The 13,951-nt window shown below is 40.7% G+C and overlaps 1 protein-coding gene across 1 annotated transcript in view; it reads right to left on the bottom strand.

Annotated features, from left to right (window-relative positions):
- The window catches only part of LOC127358468 (dolichyl-diphosphooligosaccharide--protein glycosyltransferase subunit STT3B), a 75,490-nt gene that overhangs the window by 37,254 nt on the left and 24,285 nt on the right, over window positions 1-13,951 (bottom strand). Inside the window, exon 2 of the mRNA XM_051391596.1 lies at window positions 6,307-6,415. Coding sequence (XP_051247556.1) covers window positions 6,307-6,415 — 109 coding nt within the window. The remainder of the gene's footprint in view (window positions 1-6,306; window positions 6,416-13,951) is intronic.

Raw genomic sequence — 13,951 nt, 5'->3', positions numbered from 1 at the left:
AGTGATGTCCCTGATGTGTGTTCACTGTAGCCGCAGTCCATGCGCTTTGCCTTGCTACTAATAAACTCAGGTCTACACATCTCTAATTAGCTGGTGCCTAGGAGACCTAAACATCATCAACCAATCTATTTCAATGAATATCAACCATGTCTTGCCTCTCGGCTCTGAGGATTGGATGTCTAGCGGAGCAGTATCGTGCCATTTACAAAACTACTCTTGTAATTATTAGCCATTTTTAACTCTGTGGTAGGGCCCAGGTCCTCAAAACATTACAGAGATGATTGAGATTCTTCATTATAGTAGTATTTTAGAGTTTTATCTTGATGAATAAAAATCTCTGTGCATCATTTATTAACACTTCACTCGCAATCAGCATTCAAGAATGCATTACATAGCATGTTCATTATGGAAATATCATCAACTACAACTGACAAAAGTAGTTACCAAAAATGCACTTGAGTCTTGTCCTTATGGCAACAAAGAGTGGTTTATTGGCTTGACAGCCCACTGTTGTTATGGACTGTCACATTAGAGAATCTTTCCTTATCTGTGGCTCAGGAGAAAGAGCAACTGACAATCGTCCTCTGGGGAATGGAGGGAGGGTGGGAGTGAAAGGGGAAATAAAGAAGGGAGAGGGCAGCTGGACGGGTCTAGGCAGAAAGGCACTAAAGTGTCACATTAACTGATATCGGCTCGTCTGTCTTCCCAACGGTGTGACCCATCTGAGTGCTTAGAGACTTAACGCTATCATACACAATTAATGAGGACTGTCAGGATCATCTGTCTGATTTTGAATAAAAAGGGGGGGAGGCAGTAAGGCTGAGGATAAGGATGAGAGAAAAGAATGGAGCCAAAGTCAACTAAGATATTAGAGAAAGGCAGAAGCAGACAGCAGAGGAGAGATTATGAAAGATAAAGAAGTTAGAGAGAAAGAGGAAGAAAAGTGAACTATAGTGGATGAAATAAGAGAAAGGGTGTGTTAAACACAGGCGGGTAAAAGGTTGACTCCAACAGACAAGAGTCTCGGTCACTGCTGCCTGATAGAGCAAAGGTGGTTTTATGAATTCAGCCTGGAGCTAGAAGGGTCACGGACCACCACCCTGCATGAGAAAGGAGACTGACATTGTTAAAATGTCAGAACAACAGGTTTTGTAAAACAACAAGGGGGAATGCAACTTTGCAATTCTAAACTATTTAAGTTTTCTAAACAAAGGCCATTGATGGTCACTACATTGTGGGCTATGAAACAGACTGTGCCAATTTGAGATGAACCCAGCACTTGTCCACACCCCTGCATGTTTTAAAAGCATAGGCTTGATGCAAATAAGAGCTCTCACACATTCATTTTATGATTTCGAATGCAGTGTGGGAGTAAACTAAATACCCTTCTTCGCTGAAGCCTGTCTATGTTCAGAAATCATGCAAACAAGTGGGATTTTGACAATTAGCCTACACAGAAAATGAGTGAGTGGCTTTGTGTTACTCCAGCAATTACCATCATGGTGCCCTTGAGCAAGGCTGCAGATTATTCTGGCAGCCAATCCCACCTCAGCCTTTCAAATAAAAAGATACAGCAGGTAAAAGTCTCCATTACTGAGCCAGCTGCTTGAACCTCTGCAGTAGCTGTCACATCTTCTCTATGCATCAATTCCTAGATCTTGCTCCATTTTGCATAGATTTGCATGTCAAATGGAGACATTTGCATTTAGTATGGCCAACAGCATGACCCACCCACCTGCTATCAAAATACCTGTGAACCTTTACGGCAGACTGTGGTTTACCATCTGGCAGTAAACTTCTTCCCAGTTAAATACGGTTGTTAGCAGACCTAGCCTGTTAAAGAACAAGGCTGGCAAAATTCTATACATCTTATTGTTAATATATCCCATGAAAAGACCAAACCCAATAATGCTTTCTGTGGCTCCCAGCCCATTGGTTCCTACTGAATGTGTAAATCTTATAAATAAAAATCCTCTATAATTTCCGGAGACAGCTGGGTACTTCAGTGAACGTTACTCAAAAAGAGTAAATAATGCATTTGCAAGGGAATACTTTCAGCTGTGGATTAATACACAGTCGATGAGCTAGTGATTATGACAGCAAAAGTGGCTGGTGAGTAGACCTGGGTGGCATCTATTTTATGACATTTTACCAGGGCATACAGAATTTGCCGATATTTGTGTAAAACTAAAAAAAAAATTTATCCTGGAAACTCCAACTATTGAGAGCAAGGCAAATAAAACAAGGTTGTTTTTTTTAAAAGGCATGGCAAGACTTCGATACATTATTATGAAGTGCCACAAGAGCCACTCTACTCATGGCGCTAACAGAGTCTTTGCCATTTCAGATAGATATTCCTTTATTTGTCCCACACGGGGAAATTCAATGTAACACCACAAAGTGGATAGAGAGAAAAACAGTATAAATAAAAGTAAGAGTAGGAAATAATAAAAACACTATGTACAAAAAAAAGTAGAATAACAAAATAACAAAATAACAAAATAGTAGGCATTGATGGGCAATATTGCAAGTAATTATCAAATTATTATTATTAAGCGAGGTGGGGGGTTTACTGGGAGCAGTCTGTTAATGCCAGTTCATTTTGGTCTTGGGGGAAAAAAAGACATAAAATATCATTTAACTTTCCCTCTGATGTCACACCGTGCTGCATGTATCTTTCCCAGGTCAAATTACTTAAATTAGGTTAGCAACGTGACATGTAAAGAAACCCACTGGTTCCAAAACATTGTACATTAGCTGATTCTAATATGAACAGGATTATGCATCGTGCCTTGTCGTTTTTGAAATGACAAAACAGCAACAACTTCTCTCAGTGGAACTGGTGTGGAAACAATCATCTGCCGACACTGTTCAAGATCATATCACATGACGCAAGGACAATATAACCACCATAATTGCTTGGTAATTGCGAAGAGACAATGCAAGACATATCCTGGCCACTCATCCTCTTTGCTCAGTCTTATCTGAGTGGACCATAAACTTGAATCTTAATCTGAGATAAATGTAAGACGTTACTTACAAAAGCCAAGCTCTGAGTGACACAGCAGAAAATGTTGCATGTCCTCTTTCTCCACATTTCTCTAGCTTGAGGATAGTCTGCCGAGCAAATCTAAATATTTAAGTAATGTTCAACTGGAAAATTAAATTACTTTCATGTAAAGCTTAATTTGAGAGGAAAGCACAACTCGCTCTAATCTTCCTCACATTAACCACGTGTGAGTGACTCTGTAGTTATTTGTTGTTTTTTTACGCATACATTCATGAAATGTCAATACAAGTGTACAGGGGAAAGATGTGAGCTGTGTTTGCTTTGTATGCCTATTTGTATCCAGAAGACAATGCGCTGTGCAGCCTAGGGATCTTGTAAATGTCATGAAAATTAACTTTAAACTATACGCCTTCCAATTGAGATTACCAGTCCAATCACGAGTTTCAGCTTCTACTCTATGGCTACAAGGCCTAACTCAAGTATCCATGTACTGTAACATAACCAGCACATCCATTATTACAAGCTAGGCCTGTCATATGCAATTACCAATTGCTGATGGTAATTGCCTATGACAGATGAATGCTGATGGATGAGTTTTGGATTCCAATTCCTTGTGCCTCTTGTGCCGGAGTGAATACTATATTCAAACATCGGCATGTAGCATGGCTACAGCTCCTGCCCTGCACCATCTGCTTGGTGCTGTAATGATAACAGCATCTGATTGCAATGCACAACATTAACATGCCTCGCTGTCTCGACTGTGCAGAGGAACTCTCCAAACAGCCAGCACGACTGAGTTTACACTACACAGAGACAGGAAGAAAGAGAGAGAAGGAAAAAGACAGTCATACTAGAGGCACCAAGGGCCAGGATCTTCCCCTGTCTCTCAGCTGGCCTTAATAATGGAAACATGTCGGGATACTTTTCCACATTTATTTGGCACAGAGGACCTGGATTATGTAGTCCTAATGCATCATTAGCTAGTGCAATTACAGCTTAGAGTGCGAACCTGGTGGGTCCGTGAAGCTTGGGTTGTTAAAGGGTCGAGGGAGATGGATAGGCCAAGGGTATTTTACTCACACAGGCTTCACATCTCACAGGATGCAGGGCTGAGAAGATGAGGTTGGGAGAAGAGATGCACAGAGGAGGGGAGGTGGGGGAAATGGGAGATAAATTGCGTTGAATCGGCACGTTGTATTTTTCACAGAAAAGGGTTAATGTTTCACAACAATCGTTGCTGCTGGTAAACAGGGAAGCCATGGCAGCAGAGGGGAATCTGTCAAGTTAACAGCTCACTGTTGCAACTGGATTGTGACTTAAATCCATGCTGCCTGGCAAAGGCTTATAGGGCTCTATGGTATTACCACACTGCCAAGCCTAACCCCAGACAACCCCCATACTATCCCAACTCCCACACACACACACTACAAACTCACCACTGAGGACACCCATAACAACAGACTGAAGATCTACTTCCCATTTTGGCTTGCATTAACCACTGATGAGGACATAAATACTGACTGCATAACAATGTCTATAACTAATCCCAATGTGCTTGTGAATATTTACAGCAAGTATAGAAATCCATGCTGATTTTCTGGTCAGACATGGACAAATTTATTGTTGGTTGCTTTTGTGTGGTATGGCAGCTGTAGGTACCTTTATATGATAAGTATGCTTTAAAGTATAATTAGATGCCTGACTGTACTCACTGATGGGCAAACTGCAGCCAGTTTTGTGCTACGGTAGCTCTGATTATCCCTTAAAATAGAAGGGATTGAGACTGCAGATTTCCCCTACAAATTCCTGCCATGACGGATCAAAAACTTCTTCCATCCATGCATCCTTTTTGCCACTTAACTAGGTCAGAGTCACAATGGCAGCACACTAAGCAAGATAGCCCACACTTCCCTTTTCTCCAGCTCGCACCTCATGGGGGATCCCAAAGTATTCCCAGGACAGGTGGGATGTGTAATCCCTCCAGCATCTTCTAGGTCGGCCTGGTCTGCCTATTTTCCTTTGTGGAAAAGCCTGGGCTATCTCCATAGGGAAGTGTGTAGAAGAATTTTTAAATCAGATTCCTAAACCCCTTCAACTGGATTTTAAAAGACAAAAGAGCTGTGGTTCTATGCAAAGATGCTTCTGTATGTCTGAGCTCCTCACTTTATCCCAAAGGGTAAGCCCAGAAACCCTTGGTAGTGAAACTCATTAAAGTAGCTTGAATCTGTGATCTCATTCTTTCAGTCACTACCCAGGGCTCATGACTACAGGTGAGAGATCAACTACTAAATCCAGAGCTTTGCCTCCAGGCTTAGCTCCCTCCATAGTGAAGTACAACACCCACATCACTGGCAATGCTGTACCAATTTGCCTGTCGATCTGAGGCTTTATCTTACCCTCACTCATGAACAAGATCCCAAGTTACTTCTACTCCATCACCTGAGCCAGCAACTTTCTCCCAAGCTAAAGAAGGCAATCTAGCGGAGTAGCGTGGCCTCAGACTTGGAGTTGCTGACTCTCATCCGCAGCGCTTTATAGTCTGGCTCAAAGCAAGCTAGTTCACCAGAGGTCACAAGTTTGATTAAGCCAACACCGCCATATCATCAGCAAAATGTAGTGGTGCAATCCTGAGATAATCAAAACAGGAAACTCTCTACACCTCAGCTGTGCCTTTAGATTCTACAATTAAAACCATCAAGGGAAATACTTAATGTCTTCTGAAAATATCTTCGACTTATTATCATGGATGCATACACCGGTCTCATTCTGGCAAACAAGTACGGTACCAGTGGCCCTAGCATATCGTATTCCATAAGTGCTTCCCTACAAGACACCCTGCAGGACGAAACACACAAATCAATGGACAAACTCCATGACCCCTCCAGTAATCTTCCAAGATTAAAGAGGTTTCACGACGAGGACGGAAGCTGCACTGCTCCACCTCATTTTGAGTTTCATCAGTCGGCTGGAGTGTCCTTTCCAGTACACCCTCTCCCTCCTCTGCAATCTCTCTCTCTCTCTCTGAGTGTAGAATTATGGACTCCCCAGGTGATGCCTCCTTTAGGCCTGCACCAGGAGACTACAAAATGGCCAGAGTAATGAAATGCACATTTGCCTGCAAGCTCAAGAAATTTTAAAGGGCATCTCATTTATAATTTATTTTATTTCACTTCACAAGAACGTTGTTTTCAACTAAATGTGTATTCCTCTAAAGATACAAACTGATGAACAATGAAATGAATGAGCAAAAGTGTAAATCATGCAGCTTGACTACATCAATTTGAGGAGAAACTTACTGTGCCACCAACGATCCTGCCCAGGGGATACCAGGCCCTTTCATCAAACCAGTTGAGGAACTCGAAGAAGCCATTTGTGGTGAGGTGGTGCGTTGATCTGTAGTTGAACCTGAAGCAACAGAATAAAAAGAGAAGAGGGCAGGCTGAGTATAAGGCAAAGTAACAACCACACAGAGAAGGAACATCTATTTCCATTTATAGACCATATTTTGCCAAAATGTTACAGCTGTTGACAGACCAAAAAACACTCAACTCTGGGAAAGAACAGGTTATTTTATTTCCAGATTTTCTGAAGGCGGGCTGAATGGGCAGGCTGCAGAGACTTCGCCTTGTTAGAATAGGAAAGATAAAGCCTCCATTCACTATGTGAGCTTTTGTGCTGATGCCAACAACTCTCAGGTCAGCCCTCGGTTAAAAAAAAATGGAGAGATGAAGGGCCCTAACACATACTGTGGCATCTTTCAGAACAAAGCTTGCTTATTGTACAAATACTTCCAACTGCAACCACTGGCATGTGCTGGGGTGACAAAGGCATAAATGGGTCTGGTGTCTGAACAGAGAATAGCTACCAAAAAAAGAAAAACAATATTACCCTGAGAATAAATATAAGGAATATCACTGCAAACAGGCCTTGATTCACACTGTAGCTGTGGTAAGCGGAGGGGGGTTGGAACACTGTCAAGCAGCAAAACGATAGAGCGGACACTGTTGAGAAGACTGCTGCCAAAGAGAACGAAGCAGTGCATTTTCAGAGGCACTCTCTTCACTGCACAGCTCATTAATGTGGGCTGCTTTATGGTATGTTCAGACGCCCATATACCTCATGTAAGACACTTCATGCATAGAGAACCTATAGCAAGGCAGAGCAGTTTGCAAAAGGACAATTACCTGTTCTGGCTGTCTCTAATGGAGATGTATACTACAGAGAACAAGAGATGGCATCATCCGTGTGACTTATCGGTTCTTTTACACACTAGAGCGGTTCTTTGATTCAAACTATATCAAGTATAACAATATCGACAACCAACAGACATGGTTAGGTTGCTGTAAGCCTTAAATGCTGCAAAACAATGCAAAGCCATGTTTGGGTGTTATTGAGTTCTAACAACCATCATCTTTATTCCAAATGCTTTCCTCAAGACCATACACGCAAACGTGGCTGTTGTTGTGCCGGCGGAGGAGCCTCAAAATGCTAACACTGCAAATTTGTAAATATCAAATATTTAGATATTTTTATCTGCATAGAAATTGGGGATCTGCATCACAATAAAGGTGAAAAACAATAAAATAAACATGCAAGTGACAGTTTTTATATTCATGCACATGTAATAGCTCAAAATAGTCTTTTAAATTAAAAAAGTAATAATCAATTATTCCGTGGAAGTCTAGAAGTCTATGAGACATACTACTACCCAACAGACATAAAATCCCAGTGATGTTGTGGTAATGAAGGCTGTTGTTAATTGTGGACTGGAAAGAAATGCCTCAGTAACACAGGCCTGTCAGCACCTCCAAACAAAATCAACAGCATTTCCTCACTTCCAACTACTCCACAGCTTGAGATTCAACCGTGTGTGTGTGTGTGTGTGGTGTATGTGTGGTGTGTGTGTGAATGCAAGAGAGATGGGGAGAGGCAGCAGCAGAGTTGTCACAAAGCTGCTGGAGTGTGTGCCGCTTACACTCATGATCAGGAAAGTGTGTTTAAAATTGCTGGCATGAGGTGCAGCTCATTAATCATCACAAGGTGCCTGAGTTTTCTACCACCTCCACGACACACACAACCTGAAAGCCTAAGCTCTCCTCCAACACGCAGAGCCTCCTGCCTTGGCTCATGTTTCCGGAGAGCACATGGTGGAGAGCACATGGTGGACAGACATTAGTCATTTCAAACCCAATGCTGAGAACGGGTCTCTTGTGTGCATTTTGAGCACTATGTTTCATTTATAACAAAATCCAATTTTCCAATATTTTTTTTTTTTATCCCCACTTCTGTCAGTTTAAAGAATATTTCTAGGTAAATGGAACAACTTCACAGACCCAAATTTGTTTGCGACCTGTGATACATGTTGTATTGGTGCTTTATATGCAGATATAAAGATAGCTTTCACTGAAAAGCAACACATTTTAATGATATTTTTAGGATATTTTGACATTTTATTGATAATCCAGGAATGGAAAGCAATTTTCAAACCGAGTGACTTTTCCAATTCCTTGTGAACTCAGTACATTTACGAGTACGCCAAAACAAAGTGATCGGATATTAGATGTGCACTATTCTCTATGCCTTGGATGAAAAAATGGAGAAAAAAACCCATAAAAAATATATAACAGTTATTGTGCCTCTTAAAGTGATCTTGAAAATCTATTGAGGAGCTGACATGAGTGTTTATACTCATAGCTCAACAACCAGAGGCCTGAGGGCCTGAATCTGGGCAAACTACAGACTAGGACAAACAAACCATCCAGCTGGAATGCAAGACTCATGCAGAAAGGAATCTTTATTTTTGTCAGATAAAATTCAACAAATTCACCTTGTTAATCACAACTTAGTACTTCCATCCTCCATAGCTCATACTGCATGCAATTTTCAGTGGTCTAGACCAGTGTTTTTCAAAAGGGTGTAAATGTGTTTAATGTAAATTAAAGATATACAAAAAAATATATTATAAAACTATATTCAGTATTGTTTTTGGTTTTGTATATTTTTTATATTTTGCGGTAGTACTGTCAATGGTTTTGTAAAAACATCTCGCAATAGGGGAGGACCAGCCATAAGCTCATGCTATTTTGGGGGCCTTGGCATGGAAAAGTTTGGGAAACCCTGGTCTATACTAACAATACTTTCCATATTCCATTTTGTGAGTACGTTTCCTTACATAGTGAGGTGTGCAAAGAACCACAATGTTACAAAGTGCAAAGCTACAGAGGCAGCCAGGTGTGAGAGGTTCTACCACAGTGGGACTTTGAATGCAGGTGGAACTGGCAAGCTACTTCTGCCTCATTGTTTTGCAGCTGTCAAATCAGCGAGGCAGAAACAAAGCAAATTCAAAGAAAGCATTCTAAAAGACAACTTTGCACGCTGCCATATCCACAAAACCCATTTTCCAATGATCTCATGGACAGCCGAGCGGAGTGCTTTATCCCTGCCCTTGTCACTTTGATGGGGCGGATAATGTAGCTCTGCCAGGCACATTAGCAATTTAATGCATAGCTGCCAATATGGTCTCAGGCCACAGAGCACATGACGACTAGTGCCGCTGCAGCACCTCAAACTACCAGCCAGTGAGCTTAAAGCTGAGCAACATCATAAAAAGCAGCACTCCTGGATTGATAGCTAGGAGGACGATGGAATATGGGCCCATATATCAACTCAGATAATATCTCAAAGCAAAAATTAATATTAGGAGTGGCATATTGTGCACTTTAGATCACTGGGGGTGCCCTGCAGGCATCATAATTCATTTTAATCAAGGTCCGTTTCACTGATTATCAGTTTCCTGTTGAGACAGGGCCATCATCATCAGCATGACTAAGTGGGCAGCATTGCTGTTTACAAGCCAGTAATGCCTCATTCAGTTTCGACTTCATAATCAGATGCATCATTGCCTTTTCCCCACTGGTTCGCGATATGGTGAATGTCTAAATAGACTTTTGGTTCCAGGGGTTTAATCACCACCTTAACTAATTAGCCACCTCTGTCAAACTCTGAATGAATAACCCATAAATGGGAGCATGCCTGGGGACCCAGAAGGCAAGTAAGCACTTGCAATATAAACTTCACACCATAAGACATCCGTCAGATAGGCAGGTTTGAGCATCAGCAAGGTGGTTTGTTTTTTCCAGAAGGCACCTCTTTCGAAAGTCTATAATGGAAGCAGACCTTATGAAACCCCATCAAAGGGTCAGCCATGACAGAAGGTTCCTCAGTATATGAAGGGAGATAAAATGTATATTTAATCTTGCAAGTTTAAATAAATTCAAAAGTAAGACAAAGACAGTGGGAAACCAAGCGAGAGAAACCAAACTACAATTGAGCTTTATTTGCCAATTATTTAATGTTACTGAACTACGGTTGCTGTGTCTATTGCAGGAGAGTAGAGGGCTGATTAGGCTTCCAGACAAGCCCTTTTCTGACTGTTTTATAAGCACTTGTATGGGATTACAACTATGTGCAGCCTACACAATTTGCCTTTTAATAGCTGCCAAATAGGATTTTCTGGTTGGATTACCTGAGAATTGCAAGATAGTTAGGTTGCAGTCACACTGCACACTTTACTATCCTGCCCCAAAACTAATACCTCCATGCTGGTGGACAGGGTCACACTAACTGGCTCATTGGACAGCTGCCAAAGCTTTAATAGTGCTGAGTGTCCAGCATGCCTGCCATCACCTGACAAGATGAGGCATCCTGGCATATCATCCAATGGCTCTATCACTTCATTTGAAAGGTGTGTGTGTGTGTGTGTGTGTGTGTGTGTGTGTGTGTGTGTGTGTGTGTGTCCCTGCTTGCTCAATGACCCAGTAAGGTAATTGCATTCTGTGGATGTGTGATGGCAGCAATATTGTTCACATGCGACAAGACATGACTTGGAAAAATCTGAAATTAAACATTGGCTGTAATTACTAGCCTGCCAGAATATGCAGTAGGTTCAACGAGGCACTGTCTCAGTTGATGCGGGGTAGTTAATAGAAGCCGCAGCAGCAAAAACACATGAACAGTATCGTTAGGAAATAAAAACAGAAATATGCAGCTAATTATTTTACCAGGTCAACCATTTCCAAAAAACCCAAACAGGCAAAAAAATATAATTATCCTAATTTCAATGTGTGAACATTTGCTGACACTGCAGTGAGCATTCTTCTAATTGAATCTTGAGTGCAGAGCTCATCTTTTGAGATAAAGATGTCCAGGAAGAACCATTTAATCCTATTTCCAATGCTACTGGAAATTAGGCACTATATTAAAACTCCACCCAAAAAGATGTTTTAATATTAAAAGCCCATCCTGCATACTTGAGGTGAAGTTTCAGCCTCCCCTGAAGAGAATAAGACTGGCTCACAGCTCTGAAGCCTACTGGGGTTTCTATCCTTCTAGCTGGTCACACTGCTTGCGCAAAGAAAAACATGTTAAAAGAAGGGGATAGTGACATCCTATGTCACAGTAGTAGCATACAGCCATCTATAATATCTTAAGGCCAGCAAATAGTGAATAGGCAAGTACAAAGGAGCAAACAGCAACTGGGCATGGAAAATGTGACAAAAATGGGTGGGGGAAAAAAAGGTACTATGTAGTCAATGTTGAGAACATTGGAACTGGAATCCCTAAATATGTATTTGGATCAGCACTTAGCATTGGGTTGACAATAGTACATTTGCCCCACTAATTTAAACATTTCTGAATGAACCACGTGGCAGTAGTGCCACAACCAGATGGTGCATTGGTGTTGTGTAAGATCTCCAACAACCATACTACTGCTTGCTGCAACTAATGGATGGAAATTAAAAAATGACATTGCATAAAGAGACACGATGGCATAAATGTTGACTTGCCATGGGGAATAACTTCAATAAACATTACTGTGCTCCATCTCTAACTGGGACTGCCCATTAGACAAAGAATAGCTATAAACTAGCACTGTTTATTTGCTCCAGTGCCTCCATATTCTGACAGGCAAGATAAAGATTCACAAATAAAATAGTTTGGGCTGTAAAAGAAAAAAGGGTGGTTGGGAGCAGAGTTATTCCATTCTGAAATGGAGCACAGTCTGATAAAGACTTGTCTGTGTCTAGGTGCTATTTTGTGAATGTGACGATGTTGTGTCTCTTGCATTATGCTTAAGGAAGCTTGTGTCTTCCTGAGATCAGTCTAGGAGCGTGCTACTTTTGTGTAAAATACTAAGTCGGAGTTATTTGAAGGCAATTAGCCAATGAGCTCTACATTTTCCTGACAACAGATTTATACGAGAGCAGAGTCACTGCTATTGACATCCTAATTATCTTTTCACAGACCCACAGGCTCTTATTCACACCTGTGTGAAAACAGCTTGGCAATACCTATCGCAATGACAGAGACTTATAATGCCTTGTGGGTCTAATAGAACAATCGATCTTGAATTAGGCCATTTTCTTAGCCAAGCTAGACAAGATGCTTACACAAGCTATAAGCAGACAAGGAGAGGCACTGAATAACAAATTATCCAAACAGGGTCGAAAATGCACAGTGATCAGGCATGCAGTAGTAGTTCTGAAACAGAACGAGTCTGAAGCAAGAGTGCAAAGTTTGTCTGATTTATATAAAATTAAACATTGGGTCACTGTTGGCAGCTGGTCAACCAAAAGCAATGAGGTCTGTAGCACATGAAATATAGCTATGAACTTCCTAACATTTTTAAGCTTGTTTTAAAAGGAACTTTTAGTACTCATCTCGCATTATCTCTTTTGTGGCCATTTCAAACAATAATTGCAATCATATTACCTATATGACCAAAAACTGTAATAATACAAATGATTTAATAATAATTACAAATTGTTTAACGGTACACTTTATAGTTATTGCTGCCTCATTTGAGGAAAATAATGTACTGAATAAAATCTCAGTATGACCCTGGATAATTCAGATTATTCATGCTATGTGAATTTAATTACAACCACAGTTGTATGATTACAGTATACCGTCATACCCTGTTCCAATAAAAAAATGTTTAGAGGGAAAGAGGAAAAAAAGAGAAAAGTTTAGATATTGAGTTCCACTAGAAACCGCACAGTGGTTGTTTGGTGGCAAATGAAAAAAACTTTAACCAAATGTGTACAATATTCGGGAGAAAGAGAAAATTGTGAGCATTTAACCTTCTGACATTAGGAGGAGTCCTGCTGCTACTGCTGCCAGAAGAGGACACAGGGATGTGGAGGTCTTTTCAAGAAAGGGGTTTGGTACACATAATCATTTCACACTCCATTGCTATCTGCATTTTGAACTACACAACTACAAAACGATTAGTGATCTAAACAAAGCAGTTGCTCGGTGTCATCTAACTTCTCTCTGTGATAAGATCATGCAGACGAATGTGGCTGGTCAACTGAGTCCAATAAGGCCAACTGAGACAAATCCTACAACCAGAACATTTCTACTTCCTATGAATAACACCAAAGGCAGATACGAATTATAGCCTTTTTATGTGTGGTGTGCACAGTATGCCTGAGGTAAAACACCACACCGCCTCTACCAGGATCTACCTATTGCGGACATGCAACAAATTTATGATCGACGTCTCAGTGAAAACACAAATTTAATGCACAACAGCAGAATGTAGGATGGATCAAATTTAGTGTTGTGTTAGTAATACAGAGGGAGAATTTAGACTGGAGAAAAACAACTGCAGCTGGTGAGACAATACTTGTTCTATGCATGTTTTTTTTCCAATGTACAAGACAAAATAAAACATTTCTTGATGCCTATATTTTCTGTTCCTCCCTTATATGTAAATGGAGGTAGACAAAACATAATATAGCAAGTATGTAGTATTAGTACACTCTCCTCCTTTACAATTTTCAGAACAAAAATGTAACATTACATTGAAATTACATTTGTAACTAAGCATGTGATGAGTGTGGAAAGATTTTTTAAAAGCACCCTCAAATAGGTTGT

The sequence above is a fragment of the Dicentrarchus labrax genome, unplaced genomic scaffold, assembly GCF_905237075.1.
Source record: "Dicentrarchus labrax unplaced genomic scaffold, dlabrax2021, whole genome shotgun sequence".
NCBI lineage: Eukaryota > Metazoa > Chordata > Actinopteri > Moronidae > Dicentrarchus > Dicentrarchus labrax.
This window is presented reverse-complemented; position numbering and strand designations above follow the sequence as displayed.